General features: G+C 61.7%; 1 protein-coding gene across 2 annotated transcripts; it reads left to right on the top strand.

Moving 5' to 3' along the window:
* Positions 1 to 237: 237 nt before the first annotated feature.
* Dusp8 (dual specificity phosphatase 8) lies at positions 238 to 18,925 on the top strand. 2 transcript variants are annotated; one of them, XM_040283931.2, is made up of 7 exons: positions 238 to 448; positions 8,258 to 8,579; positions 9,986 to 10,124; positions 14,028 to 14,194; positions 14,826 to 14,985; positions 15,192 to 15,315; positions 15,530 to 18,925. In XM_040283931.2, the coding sequence occupies exons 2-7, from the start codon at positions 8,349 to 8,351 to the stop codon at positions 16,578 to 16,580; spliced, it is 1,872 nt and encodes a 623-aa protein (XP_040139865.1). In that variant the 5' UTR covers positions 238 to 448; positions 8,258 to 8,348; the 3' UTR covers positions 16,581 to 18,925. The 2 variants fall into 2 exon arrangements, with proteins under 2 accessions (XP_040139865.1, XP_077901435.1); XM_078045309.1 differs by lacking the exon at positions 238 to 448 and adding an exon at positions 2,638 to 2,780.
* The last annotated feature ends 377 nt before the right edge of the window (positions 18,926 to 19,302 follow it).

The following is a 19,302-nucleotide window of genomic DNA, read 5'->3' as shown; positions in this document are numbered from 1 at the left end:
AAGAGGAGGGGAAAGGGACGCCCCCACACAGTGGGAACCACCTCCACCTTGCTGGTGGCAGAGTCCGAGGTTTTAACTGCTTGTTTACTCGAGAGTCCTCCATTGGGATTTTAAAAGAACCACAATCATATGGCCCTTTCCTCCTGGGGTGCCCAGGGTCTTAGGGGAAGCCGAGGTCCACATCTTTACCTTCCCAAATCTTACAGAAGGGACTCCTGGTCACCATCCACCCCTGCTTAGGCCTTGTGAGGAGTGCTGCACATGCCCGGAGGTCTTAGGAGCCAGTGGTCACTCCCAGGGCATCTGCAATTGGTGACTACATCAGCGCTGGGATGAAGAGGCTCATGCCCTATCCTGCAGCAGCCACATGGACACCTTGGAGGTGCAGTCCCCCACTAGGCTCATTCTGGCCTGGCATGGGGAGAAAGCTGGTCGGGCAGCCCCTAAGGTGAGTTCTTGACAGTGAGTACTCCACACCTGCAGATCCCAGATCCTTCAAGGCCTGCTGCTGCCCTCTCTGGAGCCTTGCAGGCACCTCCTACCATGTGGCCCCTCCAGTCTCAGCCTGAATTCCAAGGGCCCAGCTTCCCCACTTTTCAGACAAGGTCATATCTCCCACCCCCACTGATCTGGCCATGCATCCAGCTGACTTCCAGGCTCAGGGTCCACCTCCAGCCAGGGTCCAGCTTGGGGCAGGGAGAGAGGGAAGACCTGAACCTAGAGCCAAACCCAAATAGTCCAGGGGCTCCCAGGGATTCCTTCCAGGATTCTCCCTCCAGGTGTTTGTCCTGTGCTTCCTCTGAGCCAAGAACAATGCACTCCCCCCTCAGCCCCAAACACACAAAGCCTGGACTCTTCTCAGGCTGGGGAGGGAAGAGAGCCACCAGCAGGGCCTCAACACCTGCTGTGCACACAGGAGACAGGGGTGAAGGGGAAGGTCCTGCAGGCTCCTGCCCAGCACCCACCTTCTGCCCACAGGGTCCAGTTTTCATTTACCCTCTGAGCCTGTGGTCCCAGGAGGGGCTTGGCCTGTCAGTCAGCCTTCCTAAGACCCTTCACTCAACAAGCACTGGCTGAGGGCCGCCCTTCAGCTCTTCCCACCTCCCTCCAGTAAGGCACTGCCCTCCCAGCTCCAAACCCCAGGGAGACCCTAGAGGACAGGCCGGCTAGGGGCCCAGGTTGGAGAGTGATGGCCCCTATGCTCCATCCAACACCCCACTCAAGGGCAATTTTTAAATGTCTGAGGTGTCCTGTCACACTCCCCCTCCCCAAATCATTTCCTTCAAAGACTCCCAGGGCTCCTCAGCTCCCACCTACAGGGCTCTTTGTTCTAGGTCTGGGGCAGGGCACAAGGCCTGGCACAAAGAAGGTGCTCAGTAAATACTGGATGAACTTGAGTGAAGGACTCTGGGCCCACCAGGCCCCTCCTGAGCCACAGCTGTCCCTGGGGTGGCCACCTGAGACTTGCAGGTGCCTTGGAGTGGCCTCAGAACTGGCCCCCGTGTGCTTCCGGCCCAATAAGGTCCAAGGTGTCATTACCTATGTTTTGTTAGCGCTCTGGACGTGCTTATGTTCCCACAGTGGTGGGCTGGGGCTGACATTCCCCAGCCTGCCTGGGTGACATTAAGGTGGTCGTGGAGAGCTGTAGAGGGGTGAGTTTTCACTGGAAGGGTCAAAGGCTAGAGGTCATGAGTGGGGTTAGGATCAGTGCCGCCCCAAGAACGCTAGGGGGTTCTGGAAACGGCCCAACTCCAGCGTTGACGGGATTGTGACCTGAGACAAACCATGTCGCCTCTGGAGCTTCCGATTTCCACCCAAGCAAAGTGGAGATCCGGGCTCCCACCTCCAGGGGTCGCGTAGAGGGTAAACGTGCATGCTGCAGGTAAGACGCTTCGCCGGCTGGGCCGTCGTGCGCGCGCTCGCAGGCCGCACGGGGGCTGAAGAAGGCCCTCCGGTCTGCGGCTCTATGTGAACAAAAGCTGGGGACAGGAGAGAAGCCGGCTCCAGCTCCAGCCCAGGCGGGCAGGGAGAGGACTTTCGCGCCAAGGAAATGGACAGGAGGACCGCCCGCGGGTCTGTGCGCAGCAAGGCAGGGGGGTCCTGGGGCCACGCTGAGCCCTAGGCTGGAAAGGCTTCCTGGTGGTGGGGTCCCTAGTACCGCCGCCGGTCGCCCGGGCCAGGGACGGGGACGCCGCGTAGCTCCTTTAAGAGCCGGTGCCAGGTGAGCGCGGAGGGCGGTGGCGGCGAGCCCCGGCACCCCCGCCCCCGCGGCCGCCGCCTCTAATCTGCACTCGGGGCCGGGGCACGGCTGACGTCATCTGCCCTCGAGCTGCGCGTGCTGATTGGCTGCAGGTGACGTCAGGGGCTTTTTCGCTCGGCATGACCTCATCCCTGTTGGCGGCCCCGCCCTCCGCCCCGGGCCTGTCACTCGCTGCTCCCAAGGCTGCTGAGCCGGCTCCGCGGCCCCCGCCCCACCCGGACGCCGGAGCCCGAGCCCCGGCCGAGCTGAGCCGGAGCCGCCGGCCGCGCCCGCCGAGTCGCGGGCTGGGATGCGCGCCGCGAGCGCGCGTGCCCGCCCGCAGTGCGCGCTCTCCGGCTCGAGCGAGCGCTCCCCGCGGCGGCGGCGGCGGCGGCGAGGGCGGCGGCGACGCGGCCAGTGCGCCCCCCCGGCCCCTGCCCCGGCTGCGCGGCCCCCGGGCGGGCCCATGGGCGGCGCAGCCGAGCGAGCGCCCTGAGTGCGGCGCGGGTCCCGGTGCGTCCCGGCGGTGAGAGAGAACCAGGTGAGCAGGGCGCCGGGCCCGGCGGGGAGCGGGAGAACCGGTGGGGAGGGGTCGACCCAAGCGCCCGACACCCGCACAGCGTCGAGGTCTCTCGGCGGGCGCCCGGGAGGAGGCGGCCCCAGCCCGCGAGCGTAGGGCTAAGGCCCAGCCCCGGCCTCGGCTCGCCGGGTACGCTCTGCGGACCCCCGCCCGGCTCAACGCCCGGGGGCCGCTTTGCTTCTCCCCGAAATTCCTTCTTATTGGGGGGGGGACGTGAATTAAGGACCCAGATGGGTTATTTGATGCAAACGCAGAGCTGTCGGAGCCTCTACGCCGCATCCCCTTTGGGGGCCAGAATGGGAGAAGGTCGTCCTTTGCAGGTAGGAGATGTGGAGCCTGGGCCGGCCATAGGAAAAACGGTCTTTGGCTCGCAGGAAGCCTCAGGAAAGGGTTCAGTCCACATCTGCGCGGGGAGAACCTGCAGATCCTCCTCTTGGTCAGGCTGCTCCACACCGCACCTTGGGGTGCTCAGCCTATGCGGAATAAAGACCATCCTTGCCGCTGCAGAAGCAGACGCGGTGCTGGGGGAGGGGCCGGCTCAGCCAGCCTCCTAGGCCTTCTGCCCACCTGGGGAGGGGTGCAGGCCAGCTGCAGGGTGCCCACCAGCCTGGCCAGGAGAGGGAGGAGCCACAATAGACCCAGCCCCCACCAAGTCATTCCTGCTGGGAGAATTTGCTTTCTGACCTCCTGCTGCAAAGGTGCGCTGGATTTGCCTGGGAGTTGGGGGCCTTGGTGGTGCCGTGATGCGGTTGGAGGTATTCTGGGACGGAGGAAGCGGGTGGCACGCTCGGCTTAGCCCTGCGGTGCTCTGTTGTGCATTTTGGAATGGGGTGGGGTGTCACCAGGCAGGAGAGCAGCCCTCTGTGCTGCATGCCCCTGCCCGAGGGGTCTGTGTAGAAGCACAGAGGACCCCCACAGACCATGTCACACCTGCTTGCTCCCAGAGCAGCCTTTCGAATTAGGGTGGCCTGCAGTGCCTGGCTCTGCACAGGGAGGACAGAGTTCTGTGTATTTGCTCTTCAGTTGACAAGCACCTGCCCCATGGGCAGATCATGTGACCAGGAGGTAGAAGTTCATCCTTAGGTCTGACTGAAATACCTGCAGTGGGGCCTCAGGAGAGTTGCTGGGCAGTTCTCTTCCCTGCTGCCCTCAGCCTTTGGGGAGGCTACCCCTGGGAGCAGAGTTCTGTGAGCAGAGAGGCAGAGAGCCCTTCCAGTCCTCCTGGGTCAGGACTCCTCCAGGCATCTCTTCTCTTGGGCTCATGCTGATGTCTGGACCCAAAAGTTTCAACTGCATTGGAGACCCAGGAGAGAGTCTTGCTGGTCCGTGGCAGGTCTGGGGAGGCCTTGGTGGGCAGCTTAGAGAAAGCAGGGAAGGGTCCAAACTCACAGCAAGGGAGCGATGGCTCTGGTCACAAGACTTCAAGGACTGAGGCCGCCTCTGGGCTGCTTGGGACAGTGACTGAAGCCCTGCAGATCAGGGGGGCTGCAAGGGCCAGGTGGGAGTGGAGGGAAACTTCTGGCCTCCCTCTCAAAGGCCTACTTGCTGTGCCTCTCCCACCCCAGGCTGGGCCCCCTCCTGTTCCTAGGAACTGAGGTGGCTTCCATGCCACTCTCCAGTCCAGTGCTGGCTCTGCGTGGCCTTACCATTGTCCCAGCCAAAGCAGACTATGTCCCCACTTGCCCCAGGGAGCTGAGGGGAGGGAGGGGCAAGAGCACTGGACTGACCCTTGTGAGCACTGGAACCCCTGTCTCCTGGGTGACCCCTCCAATCTCCCTTCCTGGCCTTCAGAGGTGCCCCTGGTTGACAGTGAGCCAGCATCTCAGCAGCTCAGTTCTCCGTCATCAGTTCTTGTCTGAAGTTCTTGTCTGAGCAGGGGAAGGGAGACACCATCCCTGTCCTCCAGTGACTGATGGCTCTGGGAGCCATCTCTAGAGGTAGTGAGTTCCCTCTCACTAGGTGTAAGCAAGAGGTAGCTTGGTGAGTGTGCTATTAGTTGTGGCAGGCCCCAGCACTTGACTGTTGCTAGTCACTTATGCGCTCAGGCACAAGAATGCTGTGTGGAGGCCTGAGGTGTAGGAGTCAGTGTGTGAGGTCTCAGAGCTAGTACCTGGGGTACAGGTGTACTGAGATGCTCAGGGATTTTGGTATGCAGAGGGTGAGCACATGTGTGTGAATATGCACATGGGCGTGTGCACACTCTGGCACCTCATGTGTATGCACCTGCATCCCTGTGAGAGTAACTACACACGGGAAGAGTTAGATTGTAGGCCATCCAGGTTCAGCGGGTGTGCAAGGGATATGTGTCTTCCTGCATCTGCAGAGGGCAGTGTGGGGCCCAGGAGCCAGGCTGGGCTGTGAGGGAGCTGGAAGGTCATAGCCTGGGATATTGAACTTGGGGCCCCCTTTCCTCTGAGCCCTTCAGACTGTACCTGCAGGTCTTGCCCCACTAGGACTTCCTCTTGCCCACACCAGGCTCTGAAATAGCAGGGTGACGGCCGTTCTCCCACCCTGGTTCCCAGGTTCCTAGGTTCCCAGGAATGGGGTATGGGTCAGGCGTGGGGGGCTTGATGGGGTGCTGGCCTGCCTCAGTTTCCCCTGCTTGTCCTAACCCTGCTGACCTGCTCAGGGCTGACCCAACTTCTCCACTCCCCACCTACTCCTCCCAGCTCTGGACTCTGATCAGAGCATCTGGCGAAGGCCAAAGGGGAGAGCCTGTCCACCCCCCAGCATGCACCCTGGGGGCACCAGGGTGCAGAGATTTCTGCAGGAGGGTGTGCTCTGGCCAGACCTTCCCCATGCTGACAAGAAAGCCTTGGAGGAGGCAGGCGGGAGCCAGTGAACTGCAGTGCGAGGTGGATCCTGGGAATTAAGACTAGGTAGGGCAGGGTGGGGGACCGGCTTCCTCACTGGCTGGGGCCAATGCCGGCCCAGCTACAGGGCACCTGCTGTGAGGAGTGGGAGCCAGCGGGGAGGGGCGACCTGCGGCTCAGCAGAGCAGAGCAGCCTGCGCTGTGGCTGCTGTGGCAGGAGCAGCCGTTGCCTGGCACCTCTGCAGTTGCCATGGTGACGATGGAGGTGCTAAGTTGCTAATGAGTCCCCCTCGGCTGCAAATAACAATACTATAGTGGCTAACAGGGCCAAGCCTCAGCTCCCAGGGTTCCTGGGAGGCAGAGCAGGGACCAGGTACTAGGCCTTGAGCCCCCTGCCCACCTCTCCAGCTCCCACCCAGGGCCCTGCAGCCAGACTTGCCCTTGCCTGCCCTACCCCCTGGGTCAGGCCCACCACCACCCTCCTAGGCCTGCGCTGGTTGCCTGTCTTCTGAATGGGCAACTGCCCAGCCAGCTTCCTTCAGGGCTGCGTCAGGGCCAGGGCCTGTGAGTGTCCTTCTGTACTGGGCGTTCTCTGCTTCAGGTGAGAGCACTGCCCACTTGGCAGGTGAGGATGTTGAGGCTCTGGGGTGGCAAGCCTGGGGACCCCCAGCCCCCAGTGCCCTACCTCACTGTGGCCTGCTCTTGCTCTAGCCACCCAGGCCTGCACAAGCTGCTCTCTCTGGCCCAGAAGACCTGCTGGCCCTTCACCAACTTGTACAGGATTCAGGTTAGAATTGAGGAGAACTTCCCAAGACAGTTCATATAGGAATTAAATCTGTAGGCAGGGCCCCCTTCGGGAGGCAGCAATCCCCTCCGCAAGTCGGCAGGAAGCCCCTCACTCAGCAGCCAGGGACTGTCACTATTGAACTGGCCCCGGGGGACGGGGGGAGAGGCTCAGTCCTGGCCTTCCCCCAGTGGAGGAATGAGGAGAGATGGAGGCATGGGAATCAGCGAGTGGGACTCCCGGGCCCCATGCCCCTGTGCTGCCCCACTCCCACAGTTTTGTGGCTCAGCATACGGCTACCTACCTGGCCTAGTGAGGCCAGCTGCAGCAGGGCAGGAGGGGACAGGTCAGGGGCTGAGCTGCAAGTGCCCAAGGAAAGGGGTTCTGGGGGTGGCCAGGGGCAGCAGGGCTCTGTCCTGCCTCACTACATCTGTTGGTGGTGTGTCGAGGCTCCTCTGTACCCGCCTAGCTACTCTGCCCCCCTCTCTGGGATTCTGCCCACAGCCCTCACCCACTGGCCTAAGAGCTGACCCAGGGGATAGAGAGCCAGTGGCAGCTGTCACTGTGGTCCCCAGCTTTATGAAGCTGTTTGTGATGTTTTGAGGTCAGGTATGCCACTCCAGGGCCCCACGTGGCTGTGGGTTGAGGGCCCATTGAGGGGGTTGTGCCCACCTTGTCCCTCTGCTACAGGCTCTGGGGTACGCCCTGGGCTGGGACAGATAGGGTACAGTACAGACCTCCACTGAAAGGCTACCATGGCACTGGGGGGCCGGAGCCATGCGGGCCACCCAGGACCCTGGGTTCTGTCCAGCCTCCTTGTGTGTGACCTGGGTGGGTCTCACCCCCGCCCTGAGCCTCCTTTTCCCCCTCTGTAAAGCAGACTTGTCATCCCTGACACTGTGTCTGCTAAGGGGCTGTGAGGCTTGAGGGCACCTACAGAAAGGCCAGTGCTGGCCGGTGACAGGGGATATAGGACTTGACACCAAGCCTGCAGGAAGGGCTTCCGGTGTCCCCAGGTGCCCGCCACCTCTAAACACCCCTCAGCCCAAGGACATTTGGGGCCATGCTGAGGACCTCTGGTGTCTGACCTTCATGTGCAGGCTGCCTCTAAGGGGCCCTGAGACCCCAGGCCGCTGCTGCGCTGAGCACCGCCCCGCACACCCCACAGGGGCCAGGCACTCACCCCCACCCCTTTGTGCAGCAGGTAGCGTGGGCCAAACCTCAGCCTGCAGAACTGGGACAGTGCCGTCCCTGTCCTCACATCCAGGCTCCTCCTCCAGCACCCTGGCCTTCAGCATCCAGGAGCCAGAGCCAGCGAGGCAGTCCCAGCCCCTGCCCCCCACCAGGGTGGGGATTATCGGCTCAGAGAGCTGCCCTTGGAGATGAGCCTCTAGGGATTGGCCTGGTGGCACTGTGCCAGGGAAGGAGGGCAGGGGCAAGGGCAGCTAGCTGGGCAGAGGGCAGAGGGGCGAGGGCAAGCTCTGGACCCGTCTTGCTCGGGGAGGGTAGATAAGAAGAGGACACCGGGGCAGAGGTTCCAGAACAGAGGAGTGTAGCTGCAGGCCAGGGTGCAGAGGAAGGACCCTGGGGACAGTCTGGACCCTTTTTCTGGGTCCCTCTTACCCTCCTCTGCCTCCTTGTGCCTTGAGCAGCTGCTGATGCCAGGACTGGACAGTGCAGGGGCTGGACAGGGTCTCCTCTGTCCTCCACCCTGGGTGAGACTGGTGCGTCTGGGACAGAGTGCTCCAGGGTGCACGTCTGGGTTCCAGCCCCAGCCTGCCCAGGAGTCTCTGGCCACCCCCGGGGCCTGTGGCGCTGCTGACAGCCTGCCTCTCCCTCAGGTCCGGCACCATGCACTAGGGCAGTCTCCACGCCGCAAGGCCGTACCCTCCTCACTTCAGGGTCACCCTCCCCACCACACACTGCCCCACCATGGCCGGGGACCGGCTCCCGAGGAAAGTGATGGACGCCAAGAAGCTGGCCAGCCTGCTGCGAGGCGGGCCTGGGGGGCCTCTGGTCATTGACAGCCGCTCCTTTGTGGAGTACAACAGCTGGCACGTGCTGAGCTCCGTCAACATCTGCTGCTCCAAGCTGGTGAAGCGGCGGCTGCAGCAGGGCAAAGTGACCATCGCGGAGCTCATCCAGCCCGCTGTGCGCAGCCAGGTACCCTTCGCCCGTCCCCGAGAGTGTCCCCGTCACCTCTGAGTGCACAGCCTCCTCGGCCCCTGAACCCACACTGGGCTCCTCCAGCTCTCAGGCTCTCTTGCTCACCTGCCAGCCTCCTGCCTGTCTGCGTGCCCACTCAGATCACCAAGGCGGTGGGCTTGCCACACCGAGGGGTAGCCCCTCACGGGGTACAGAGAAGGACGAGAGTCACAGGGGCCTGGGGGCTGACACACACGCAGGCCCAGCCGGTGGCCACTCTGACTGCCATGAGGGCGGGAGGAGTGGTCTGGGGTCCATGCTGAGCAGTCCCTAAGGCTAGTACCCCAGTCCTTCCCTCACCCCCTGGGTCTTCAGTGAGCCAGAATTCTCTCTGTGGCCCCCCAGGAATGTCCTTGCAGGAAGGAACTGTTCATTTGGACAGTCCATTTCTCCTCAGAACCACTGAATCCAGCTACTAGGGAGGGACGCTGAGCCAGTGACCTGTGTGGGCAGCAGCAACCCCTCTACCACCTGAGGTCGGGGCAGCCTGGAGGCTGAGGGAGCATCCTGGTCACAGTTCTTCCCCACTGCGGCCGGGATGTGAGAGGAGCCGGGGGGATGGCTGCTTGACAGGAGTCCCCACTCAAGGCCAGCATGGCTCCCCCGCGGCTCCAGTGAAGGGAATCCTGTGATTAATCACCCCGTGAGGACTCCCGGCCAGAGTGCAATCCCATTGGCTGCCGATGACATCATCCAGCCAGGGTTGGTGGCTCAGCTGGCTTAAGGACTGAGTGTGCTTGGGGGGTGGGGACCTCAGCCTGTCTGAGCAACAACGCTCAACATCTGGCCCCAAGACTGGCCCGTGGGGTAGGGAGGAGGGCAGGGGTCCCCTGCAGCCTCAGTTCCTCCGTCTAGGGGCTGGAGGGGAGAGGAGTCAGGTGGACCAGCAGTCAGGGCACTCAGCCTGGACCCAGGGCACTGCACTGAAGTCCAAGAAACATGCTTCCAAGAGCCTGAGGATGGCTCAGCCACCCTGGAAGCCAGCTCAGACCTCATACGGGTGGCACAGGACTGTCACTCTCCTGTGTCTCCGACATGGGCCTGGCCACAGTGGACAGCCACTCCGTCTGTTTCCTTCATCAGGAGCCCCTCCGTCTTTCCCTGGTCTGATGCCTGTCTGCAAGGCCATGGGTGTTTGCACCTGCCCAGGTGGGGTGTGTGTGTGTGTGTCTGGGCAGGCGAAGGAGAATGTGTGAGGTTGTGGCGGCACCTGCCCACCCTCAGGGAGCCAGGTGACAGCATCCCCTCCTCTGGGCCTCTGACCCCTCACTCTTTCCCTGAACCAGAGGCAACAGGCAGTGGCAGGACACAGGGCACCTGATGGGTGCCCCTGGCGCCCTGACCTCTGCCCTCACGGCCCCCAGGTGGAGGCCACGGAACCCCAGGACGTGGTGGTCTATGACCAGAGCACACGGGACGCCAGTGTGCTGGCAGCAGACAGCTTCCTGTCCATCCTGCTCAGCAAGCTGGACGGCTGCTTCGACAGTGTGGCCATCCTCACAGGTGAGCTCGAAGGGGCCCCTGCCAGGACACCTTCTCCTCTTTCCCCCTGTCTCCTTGGCTGGGATGGGGTGTCCAAGGAGGCCAGTGTCTGCTGGGGCAGCGGGGAGGCTTCAGGACCTGTGTGACCTGGGCCTGCCACCATGGTCAGCAGGTAGAAAGGTAGACAGGAGGAAACCCCAAGGCTAGCTCTTTTAGAGCAGGGCCAGGGACCCAAGCTCTGGGTCACAGGGCAGAGGCAGAGGCCCCACCCTTGGGAATCTGTCTGAGCTAGAACTGGTCTGTACCCAGGGGGTCTCCCTGAAAGCCACAGCTGACCACAGATTGCTTAGCAACAGCCTGCTTAGCCCCCGGCACACACACACACACACGCACTCACACACATGCACACTCACAGGCAATGGTGAGAGAGATTCTGTGGGATCTCCTTCCTGGGGAGGTGGCCCAGGTCCCAGAGGAGCCAGATGGAGCTGGTGTGTCCCAGGAATGCCCACGCTCCCCCCCCGGGTCTGAGGTCTTCATCAGCATTCCTGCAACCCAACCTCTGTGCACCACAGGGTGTAGCAGGCAGGTGGAGAGTGGAGGCTCAAGACAGCACATACCCACCCTGAGGGGGACAGTGGGATGGCCAGCGAGCAACCAGGCTGGCCCTCTGGCTTTGGTACCTAGCAGGCACAGTGGCCCCCAACCCAGGCCTTGGGGACCTGCAGACCACATTAGTCAGGCTGCTGGGCAGGCCTCCTGAGGGGCATCTAGGAGGCTTGGGGTTCTGTACTGCATGCAAGGTACTTGCTATAGTCTCTCGTGTCTGAATGAGTTGACACCACCATGCAGTCACTGTGCTGGGCACCTGGCCATTGCAGCCATGTGTCCCACTTGTGATGTCTCGGGGCATCGGTGGTCTGCGCTGCCTGTGTGTGAACTGGGGACCCATAAGCACAGCACAGAGCTGCACACCCTGGAATCCAGTCCTCTTCCCCCAGGTTACCGTTGGGAGGCCAAGTCAGAGTGGAGGGAGGGAGGAGTCCTGGGCCTAACAGGAGCCCTTCTGGGTCCAGCTTGCCACCCTCGCCAGGAGTGGGAGCCATGAGGCTTTTCTGAGAGTCAGAAGTGGGTCGAGAACACACCTCCCTGACCTGCTTAGGGAGGGGGCCAGCGCTCAGAAGGGCCTGCCTCCCTGGGGGTACAGGGTGGGAGGCTGGGGTTTGCCTGGAGGGCATGGCTGATCTTGTCTGTCCCCTACCCCACTCAGCTCTCAGCTTCCACCTGCTCTTCCCATTCTGAATATCCATCCCTACAAGGTTTACGTCTGTCCCCAGTTCTCTAAGGGCCAAGCCAGGAAGGAGGCATGTCCCATCACATGAGGTGGGCTCATGGTGACACCAAGTCAGGACTCACAGGCCTTGCCCACCAGCCCTCCTCCCTAAGGTGGGCATAGCCCCTGCTCTGAGCCAGCCCTCCTCTGAGCAGAGAGAAGGAGGGGAGTGGGGAGTGGGGAGGGAGCTGCCTGCTGTGACCACCAGCAGGGGTGCCTGGTCCCTGCTCCTCTGTTGTTCACTCCGGACCCCTCCTGGGCCCCGAGGAGAGGAGTGCCAGGATGAGGAGGATGGCTCAACGGAGGGAAGGGGACGCCCTGGCAGGGCAGATCTGCAGCAAGCAGGAGCAGCACTGTTAATTCAGGGTCTGCTACTGTGACCCAGCCCCCACTCCACCGCTGCTGCAGGCTGTCCTGTCCAGCAGGGGCAGGGACAGGAGAGGGCCTAGCTCTTCAAAGCAGCGGTGTGCCCTCCCTGGAGCCAGTGCCTGCTGGAGTGTCGGTCCTACAGAAGGAGGGCAGGTAGTGTCACGATAGTGCCCCCAACCCAGCCCTTGCAGCCCAGTCCAGACACCCCAGAAGGCCCTGTACCCCCACAGGAGCTGCAGCAAGAGCCCTCCCTGAGTCCAGAGGGACTGGGAACCCTTCCGGGCTCTGTGCTCCCATGCAGGCAGCTGCGAGTCTGGGACCCTGTTCTCGGGACAGCAGGAAAGGTGAACGTGGGGTCTGTCTGGCGGCACACATGCCAGTACCTGCCCTTTGGCGTGTGTCTGAGAGTTCCTTGTGGCTAGCAGGTTGCCCTCCATGACCCCAGAGAACAGGCAGCCTTGGTGGGCTGTAGGAAGGTGTCCTTGGGAAATGGCTGGAGGCTAGGGAGGCTCCTAGGCCCCACAGAGACCCACTCACTGAAGTCTGGTGCCCCTCCCTTGCCAGAACATCCCCAAAGCCTGGACAGCTCTGAAATCCTGAAACCTGGAGACTCTTTAGAAACACCCAACTTGCCTGGCTCTGCCTGGGGGTCCTGGGAGGCTTCCCTGGGACATGGCTGAGAAGGCCACCAGGTGGCCACACCTGCCAGAACTTCCCTGCTTTGGGAGGAGACGGGGGTGGGAGGACTCTGATGGAATCCACACCCCATGCTGTGGCCTGCTCCTTCCTGTCCAGCCAGCAGTTCCTAAGGAAGGAACCACTTCTCCTCCAAAGCTAGGGCCTGAATGCTCCCAGGTCATCTCCATGCCCCCTCCAAGTCAAGCCTTCTTTGGGTGTCGAGGAAGCCCACACAGCACACATTCTGGGTGGATATTGTATCAGCTATCTGTGAGCTGGACGGGGGTGAGGCCAAAGTGCCAGACTTCTCTGTCCTCAAGAAGTGTGGAGGTCCCTGGCACCCACTCCTGAAGACCAGGGCAGGAAATAGCATGGGTATTCCCAGGCCCAAGACCCTGCCTCCACTTTCCTGCCCTTTCCCATGGGATGGGGTGGGTCTGAGCTGTTGTCTCATGTGCTAGATAATTGATTGAGGCCAGAAACAGGAACCCACTTGCTATGAAGGTTGTCTCCCAAGAAATGTGGACACCCCGGGGAATTCTAGACAGACAGGTCTCAGCTTGCCCTGTCAAGAACTGGTGGCCACTGGATGGGTGCTGCCCAGTGCCTGGTCAGACTCAGCAGTCACCCCAGCCAAGTCAGGTGTGGCCAGGTCCATTCTCCTGTCTCCCTAGTCATTCTTATCTTTGAGCTGCACAGCAATGCTGTGTGGCAGGCAGGATAAGGAAACTGAGGCCAGAGGCCTGCTCTGCCCCGTGTGGCTGAGTCAGACACACCAGGGACCCCGGCTTGAGTCTCTTCAGCCGTCAGTGAAGGGTTCCCTTCATAGTCTGGGGCCTGGGACTTGCCTGCACACGGAAGGTGGCAGGGCAGATGCTCCCTGTGCCCAGGTTTCTCCTATTGGTGGAACAGAGCTCCGACCAGAACACAGATATCCCTGCGGGCTATGCCAATCCTAGTGGGTGATGTCATGCCCGGGGCAGGGAAGGGCCCTCTAGAAGCCCTTACCTCGGAGGCCTGGCACCAGAGCCCAGGTGTGGGGCTGCCAGCCAAGTGGAGTCAGGGAGGGATGGCATCAGTGCAGCAGAGGAGACGGAAGGCCTGGCCTGGCCTGGGGCCAGCGGTGTGCTGGGACTGAGGAGGGTGCTTCTCCCCAAGCTGTGTGACCCTGGCCCTCAACAGGAGACCCTGTGGAGGTCTGAGCCAACCCTGGCCTGGACCATCGCATGCTGGGCTAGCTGGCCACCTCGACCCCACATTTATGGGCATCACAGCAGCGTCCACAGTGGGGCCCTCCCTTAATTAGTATGAGAAGGAATGTGGGCGTAGGTTCAGGCTGTAAGTGGGCGGCAGCACGCGCCCCCAGCGTGGCAGAGAGGCCGGCCAGCAGGAGACCAGGTACCTGGGCCAGAGGCTGGCTGGCTAGCTCTGTGCAGGGTCGGTGGGGTGTGGCTGAGCTGCGGCAGCGGATGCAGTGCCCAGGCTCTCTCTCCTGCCCCAGCTGGCCAGCCGGCCTGACGTGCCTCCTGTGCCTCCTCCTACAGGCGGGTTTGCCACCTTCTCCTCCTGCTTCCCTGGCCTCTGCGAGGGCAAGCCTGCCACCCTGCTGCCCATGAGCCTCTCCCAGCCCTGCCTGCCTGTGCCCAGTGTGGGCCTGACCCGCATCCTGCCTCACCTCTACCTGGGCTCTCAGAAAGACGTCCTGAATAAGGTGTGTGCACCGCTAGGGATTCTGGCTGACAAGGGAAAGAAGCAGGGGTTCTAGAGCTAACTCCTGGGGTAGCCTGGGGGAGGAAGAGGGAAGGGGCGATGGATGAATCAGGGTGGGAGAGCATGTGGTGGGGGCACGGGACAACAGAGGGCCCCAGCCCAACATAGCGGAGCAGGGCATGGGGGAGGTACCAGCAGGGCTGGGTGGAGAGGCAGGCTCCCAGCCCCTTCCATGGTGGAGCTGGAGCCCGCATGCCAAACTGCTGATGTCACTGGGCCCCTGCCAGCTCTGAAAGAATCCCGTGTTTTAAAAATGGTGACAAGGGAAAAGGGTAAAGCCACCGCCCAGGCAACCATGAAATTCCTGGGAGCCTACCGCAGACTGTGGGCGGAGCTGCAGGGAGGCCAGCGGTCCCCCAGCTCCAGCTCCAGGCCTTTGGGAGATGGGAGGGAGCTCCTAGGCCCAGCCCCTTCCACATGGCCAGAACCAGGACCAACTGGGGCTTGGGATCTAGGCTCAGGAGCACCCCAACACTCACGGCCTTCAGGCTGCAGAGAGGAAGAGCGTCTAACCCCACCAGGGGGCTCTCTTTTCTCTGCCACCTCTTCAACCCATCCTCCTTCCCCTCCAGGATCTGATGACCCAAAATGGAATAAGCTATGTCCTCAATGCCAGCAACTCCTGCCCCAAGCCAGACTTCATCTGCGAGAGCCACTTCCTGCGCATCCCCATCAATGACAACTACTGCGAGAAGCTGCTGCCCTGGCTGGACAAGTCCATCGAGTTCATTGGTGAGGCTGGGTGCTGCTGCTCCCCTCCCAGGAGGGCAAGCCGAGACAGAGGGGAGGCCAGGCACTGTGGCCACTCTGCTCAGGCAAGGGAGGGGTCCCTGAAAAGTAGCTGGGACTGTTGATACAGGTGTGGGGGGGTGCTACCAAAGGGAGGGAGGGGCCTAGCAATTTCAGCTTTCACTTGGTCCCCATGGTTCTGCTCCCAGATAAAGCCAAGCTGTCCAGCTGCCAAGTCATCGTCCACTGTCTGGCTGGCATCTCCCGCTCTGCCACCATCGCCATCGCCTATATCATGAAGACCATGGGCATGTCCTCTGATGATGCCTACAGGTATTGCACTCCTCCTGGGTTCCAGGTGCTTGAACTCAGCAACCTATGGCCCACAGCATCCCCTCCCTTCCCCTCTCCACCCACTGGCATCCGAATAGCCCAACCTCCTGCCCTGGCCAGGAAGAGGAAGTCGAAGTCCGTGGGCACACATCAGTTGATGTGTGGGACCTAGTGAGAGCCTCTCCCACTGACTACCTCTCCTTGCCCACTCCAGGTTTGTGAAGGACCGGCGCCCATCCATCTCGCCCAACTTCAACTTCCTGGGCCAGCTGCTGGAGTACGAGCGGAGCCTGAAGCTACTGGCTGCCCTGCAGGGTGATGCGACCCACCCTGGGACCCCTGAATCCCTCCCAGGCCCTGCGGCAGGGGTCCCACTGCCGCGGCTGCCACCACCTACCTCAGAGAGCGCTGCGACGGGGAACGCAGCGACTACCGCAGCCAGGGAGGGCAGCCCAAGCACCGGTGGGGAGGCCCCAGTGCCCATGGCACGGGCTACCAGCGCACTACAGCAGGGCCTCCATGGCCTACACCTCTCCTCCGACCGCCTCCAAGATACCAACCGCCTCAAGCGTTCCTTCTCGCTGGACATCAAGTCCGCCTACGCCCCCAGCCGGCGGCCAGAATGCCCGGGCCCGCCTGACCCTGGAGAGGCCCCTAAGCTCTGTAAGCTGGACAGCCCGTCGGGGGGTACGCTGGGTCTCCCCTCACCCAGCCCGGACAGCCCGGACCCAGCACCCGAGGCGCGCCCACGTCCCCGCAGGCGGCCCCGACCTCCCGCTGGCTCTCCTGCGCGCTCTCCAGCTCATGGCCTCGGCCTGAACTTTGGCGACGCGGCCAGGCAGACTCCGCGGCATGGCCTCTCAGCCCTGTCGGCTGGACTGCCCGGACCAGGCCAGCCGGCTGGCGCAGGAACCTGGGCGCCTCCCCTGGATTCCCCAGGCACTCCGTCCCCAGACGGGCCCTGGTGCTTCAGCCCCGAGGGCGCGCAGGGGGCGGGTGGCACGCGGTTCGCAGCCTTCGGCCGGGCAGGTATACCAGGACCAGGCAGTGACCTGCGGCGGCGGGAGGCCGCCCGGGCTGAGCCCCGGGAAGCGCGGACCGGCTGGCCCGATGAGCCGGCCCCCGACACGCAGTTCAAGCGGCGCAGCTGTCAGATGGAGTTCGAGGAGGGCATGGTGGAGGGGCGCGCGCGCGGCGAGGACCTGGCCGGTCTGGGCAAGCAGGCCAGCTTCTCCGGAAGCGTGGAGGTCATCGAGGTGTCTTGACCCCTCCGTGGGGTCTCCGCGCCCCTCTGCTGTCCTCAGCACTCCGGGCTCGGCCGCCAGTAGCCGGACCCAGTATAAATATATATTATATATAATGCAAAGAAAGGTAAATGGTTTTACTGCGATTTTTATCGAGAAGTAAATATTTCGATTTTTTTATTTATTTAAGCTGTTCATTCTGGCAATGATTTGGCAACAGTGCAGGGCGGGCCTCGGAGCTCTATTTTTACTGTCTGGTATTTAACTGAAACACAGTTTCTAAGCAATAGGAGGCCACCTTCAGTTGCGAGCTGGGTGCCAGGCTGGGGCCCCTTCCCGCTCCCTCCCCAGGAAACACTGCTGACCTTGCAAAGAGGCTGCCAGCTTTCATGCACTTTTTACTTAAGAAAAAGGGGAAAAAGGAGAAAAAAAAAAAAAACTTTGCCACAAACTGAGCCGCAGAACCTCCCTTTCCCCCCCTCCTGCCTCCTTTCTCCCATCTCCCTTCTCTTCTCCCTTCTTGGGCTCTGCACCAAAGCCATAAGTGGGGGAGGGGCCCTGGAAGCTGGGGCCCTCCCAGGAGGTGCCAACCCCCAGCTCCAGGTGCCAAGTCTTGCTTTGAGGAGCACCTTGCTGCCCACCACCCCATTGCTGTTCCCTGGCAGGTGTTGGTGAGCACTGGGTCCAATGGGGCTAGGGTTTTCAGAGGGGCTTAGCAAAGGGGACTCCAGGACAGGGACGGGGTTGGAAAGGGCTTCCCACTCCTGCCTGAGTCCCTCCATTCAGAGGAGGCTGCTCCCATCTCCTCTCCTTGGGGATGCCCCCTAAAGCCCCTGCCCATGGGGAACCCCAGTGAGAGACCTGGGCTCTCCGGGACTCCTGTGTCAGGCAGGAGGAGCCAGGCTAGCCAGGGCTCTGGGCCCACCTGTGAGGAGGGCATGGGTTTAGGATCTTGTTCTGGGCTCTTCTCCAACCCAACACCAGCCTCAGGCAGGTCTTGGAATTCAGGTGGACACCTGCAGGCTGAGTGGCCTTGGAAGACGGGCCTGCCTTGCACAGGGAGTTCCCACCTGCCAAACCTGCATGCTTCCAGGGGATGGGGCCTCTGACTCTGGGTGAGCCATCCCAAGGCAGAGGAAGGCCCCAGACAGGAGCAGATGCTGGAGAAATCCCCTCTTCTGCCCCCACCCCCACAGGGGCCTCTCAGGAGAGAGACCCCCAGTACACCCCTTTCCCAGGGCACTCTCCCTGTGTCTTCAAGGTGACATGCCAGCCCCACCCCCCAGGGGGCTTTTTGGCCCAGGAGGGCCAGCCTCGTGATAAAGGCAAAAGAGAAACCCCCATCACTGTCCCATACTCTCTAAGTCATAGGGACACAAGGCTTTGAGGGCAAGATACAGGTCCCTGCCCCTCAGGTGTCCTAGAGTCTAGGATTTGGCTGTCACCTTAGGAAGGGGCCAAGGGCTTGGCCAGAGGGAGGCTCACACAGGACTGGCTCCTGTAGCAGGCCTGGGTCCTGCAGCCTGCTGCCCCCAACACCCCCTCGGCCTTGTCTTTCTATTTGTTCTTCATTTGACCTACACCCTGTGTTCCTGTTGTTCCTCCTTTCAGCAAAAGTCCTGTTCCTACTCCCTCTGTCCCACCCACCCTGTCCCCCCCTAAATAAGCTATCATTGTTGTATTTGCAATCTATGGATTAGAGGTTTAAGTATTTATTATTATTGGTTAATATTATTATTATTGATTATGTAAATTTGCCTCCTGTCTGTCGTGTTGGGTTTCTGAGGTGACCCTGGGTGTGGAGGATGCACTGGCTCCCCCCTCCTCGCCCCACCCCTGCTGTCCCGGAGACAGTGGTCTGGGGCCACTGGTTGAGCCCCCAAACTCTCGGGCCGATCCCAAGGCCCCTCTCTTGCCCTCCCCAGGTGTGGCTTCTGTCCTGGGGTACATAGGGCTGGCAGCCTGTCTCTGCTCTCACTCTGTGACACTGGTCTTGGCTGCCACCTCCTGTATGCCAGGGAGGCTGGGCACGAGCTCTTCCCTGGTCCCTTTCCACCTACTGTCTGAGGTACGGAGGGGTCACTGGGTCCCATCCAAGCCTCTCCACCCATCCTACCCCACCCACCTGGCCACTGCCTGGCATTGAGATGGCCCAGAATGGACCTGGCCCCCTCCTATTATTTGCTGGAAAGTCCAGCGCAGGAGAAGCGGCCAGTCCCCCACCCAAGGCTCCTGGTCCCTGAGGACTAGGACGCCAGCCTGCTGCCCTTCAGACTCCTGCCTCCATGGGCTGCACTTTCCTGTCCCCCCTTTTGTATTTGGAAACAATGTGCTGTAATAAATCCTAAGACGGATGTTTTCCCAGAGCCTGGCTGCCTCTTTCTTCATGCAGGTGGTGGGTGGGGGTGGGGGTGGGGGTGGGGAGCAGTCTGGAAGCTCCCTGAGGCCAGGACCCTGGTGCATTGGGCCTGGAAAGGCTGCTTGCCTCTTGCTGTGTGAGCAAAGTGCTGGGGGAGGGGGCAGCTTGTCCCCTGTGGCCAGGATGGGGAGGGACTGGTCTCGGGTGCACTCTTGCCATGTATCCTTTTTTATTGTTACCTGCTAGTAAAAGTAGAAGGCTTAAAAACTCCCCTCACCCAAAGCCCCACTGTCAACATCCTGCAGAGGTCTGTACCTGTGTGTGCACATGTGTGCACAGGCTAGATAGTAGCTTTCCCATTAGAAATGGGATCTACTAAGTACC

This window comes from Ictidomys tridecemlineatus, chromosome 4 (assembly GCF_052094955.1).
Source record: "Ictidomys tridecemlineatus isolate mIctTri1 chromosome 4, mIctTri1.hap1, whole genome shotgun sequence".
In the NCBI taxonomy this organism is placed as follows: domain Eukaryota; kingdom Metazoa; phylum Chordata; class Mammalia; order Rodentia; family Sciuridae; genus Ictidomys; species Ictidomys tridecemlineatus.
This window is presented reverse-complemented; position numbering and strand designations above follow the sequence as displayed.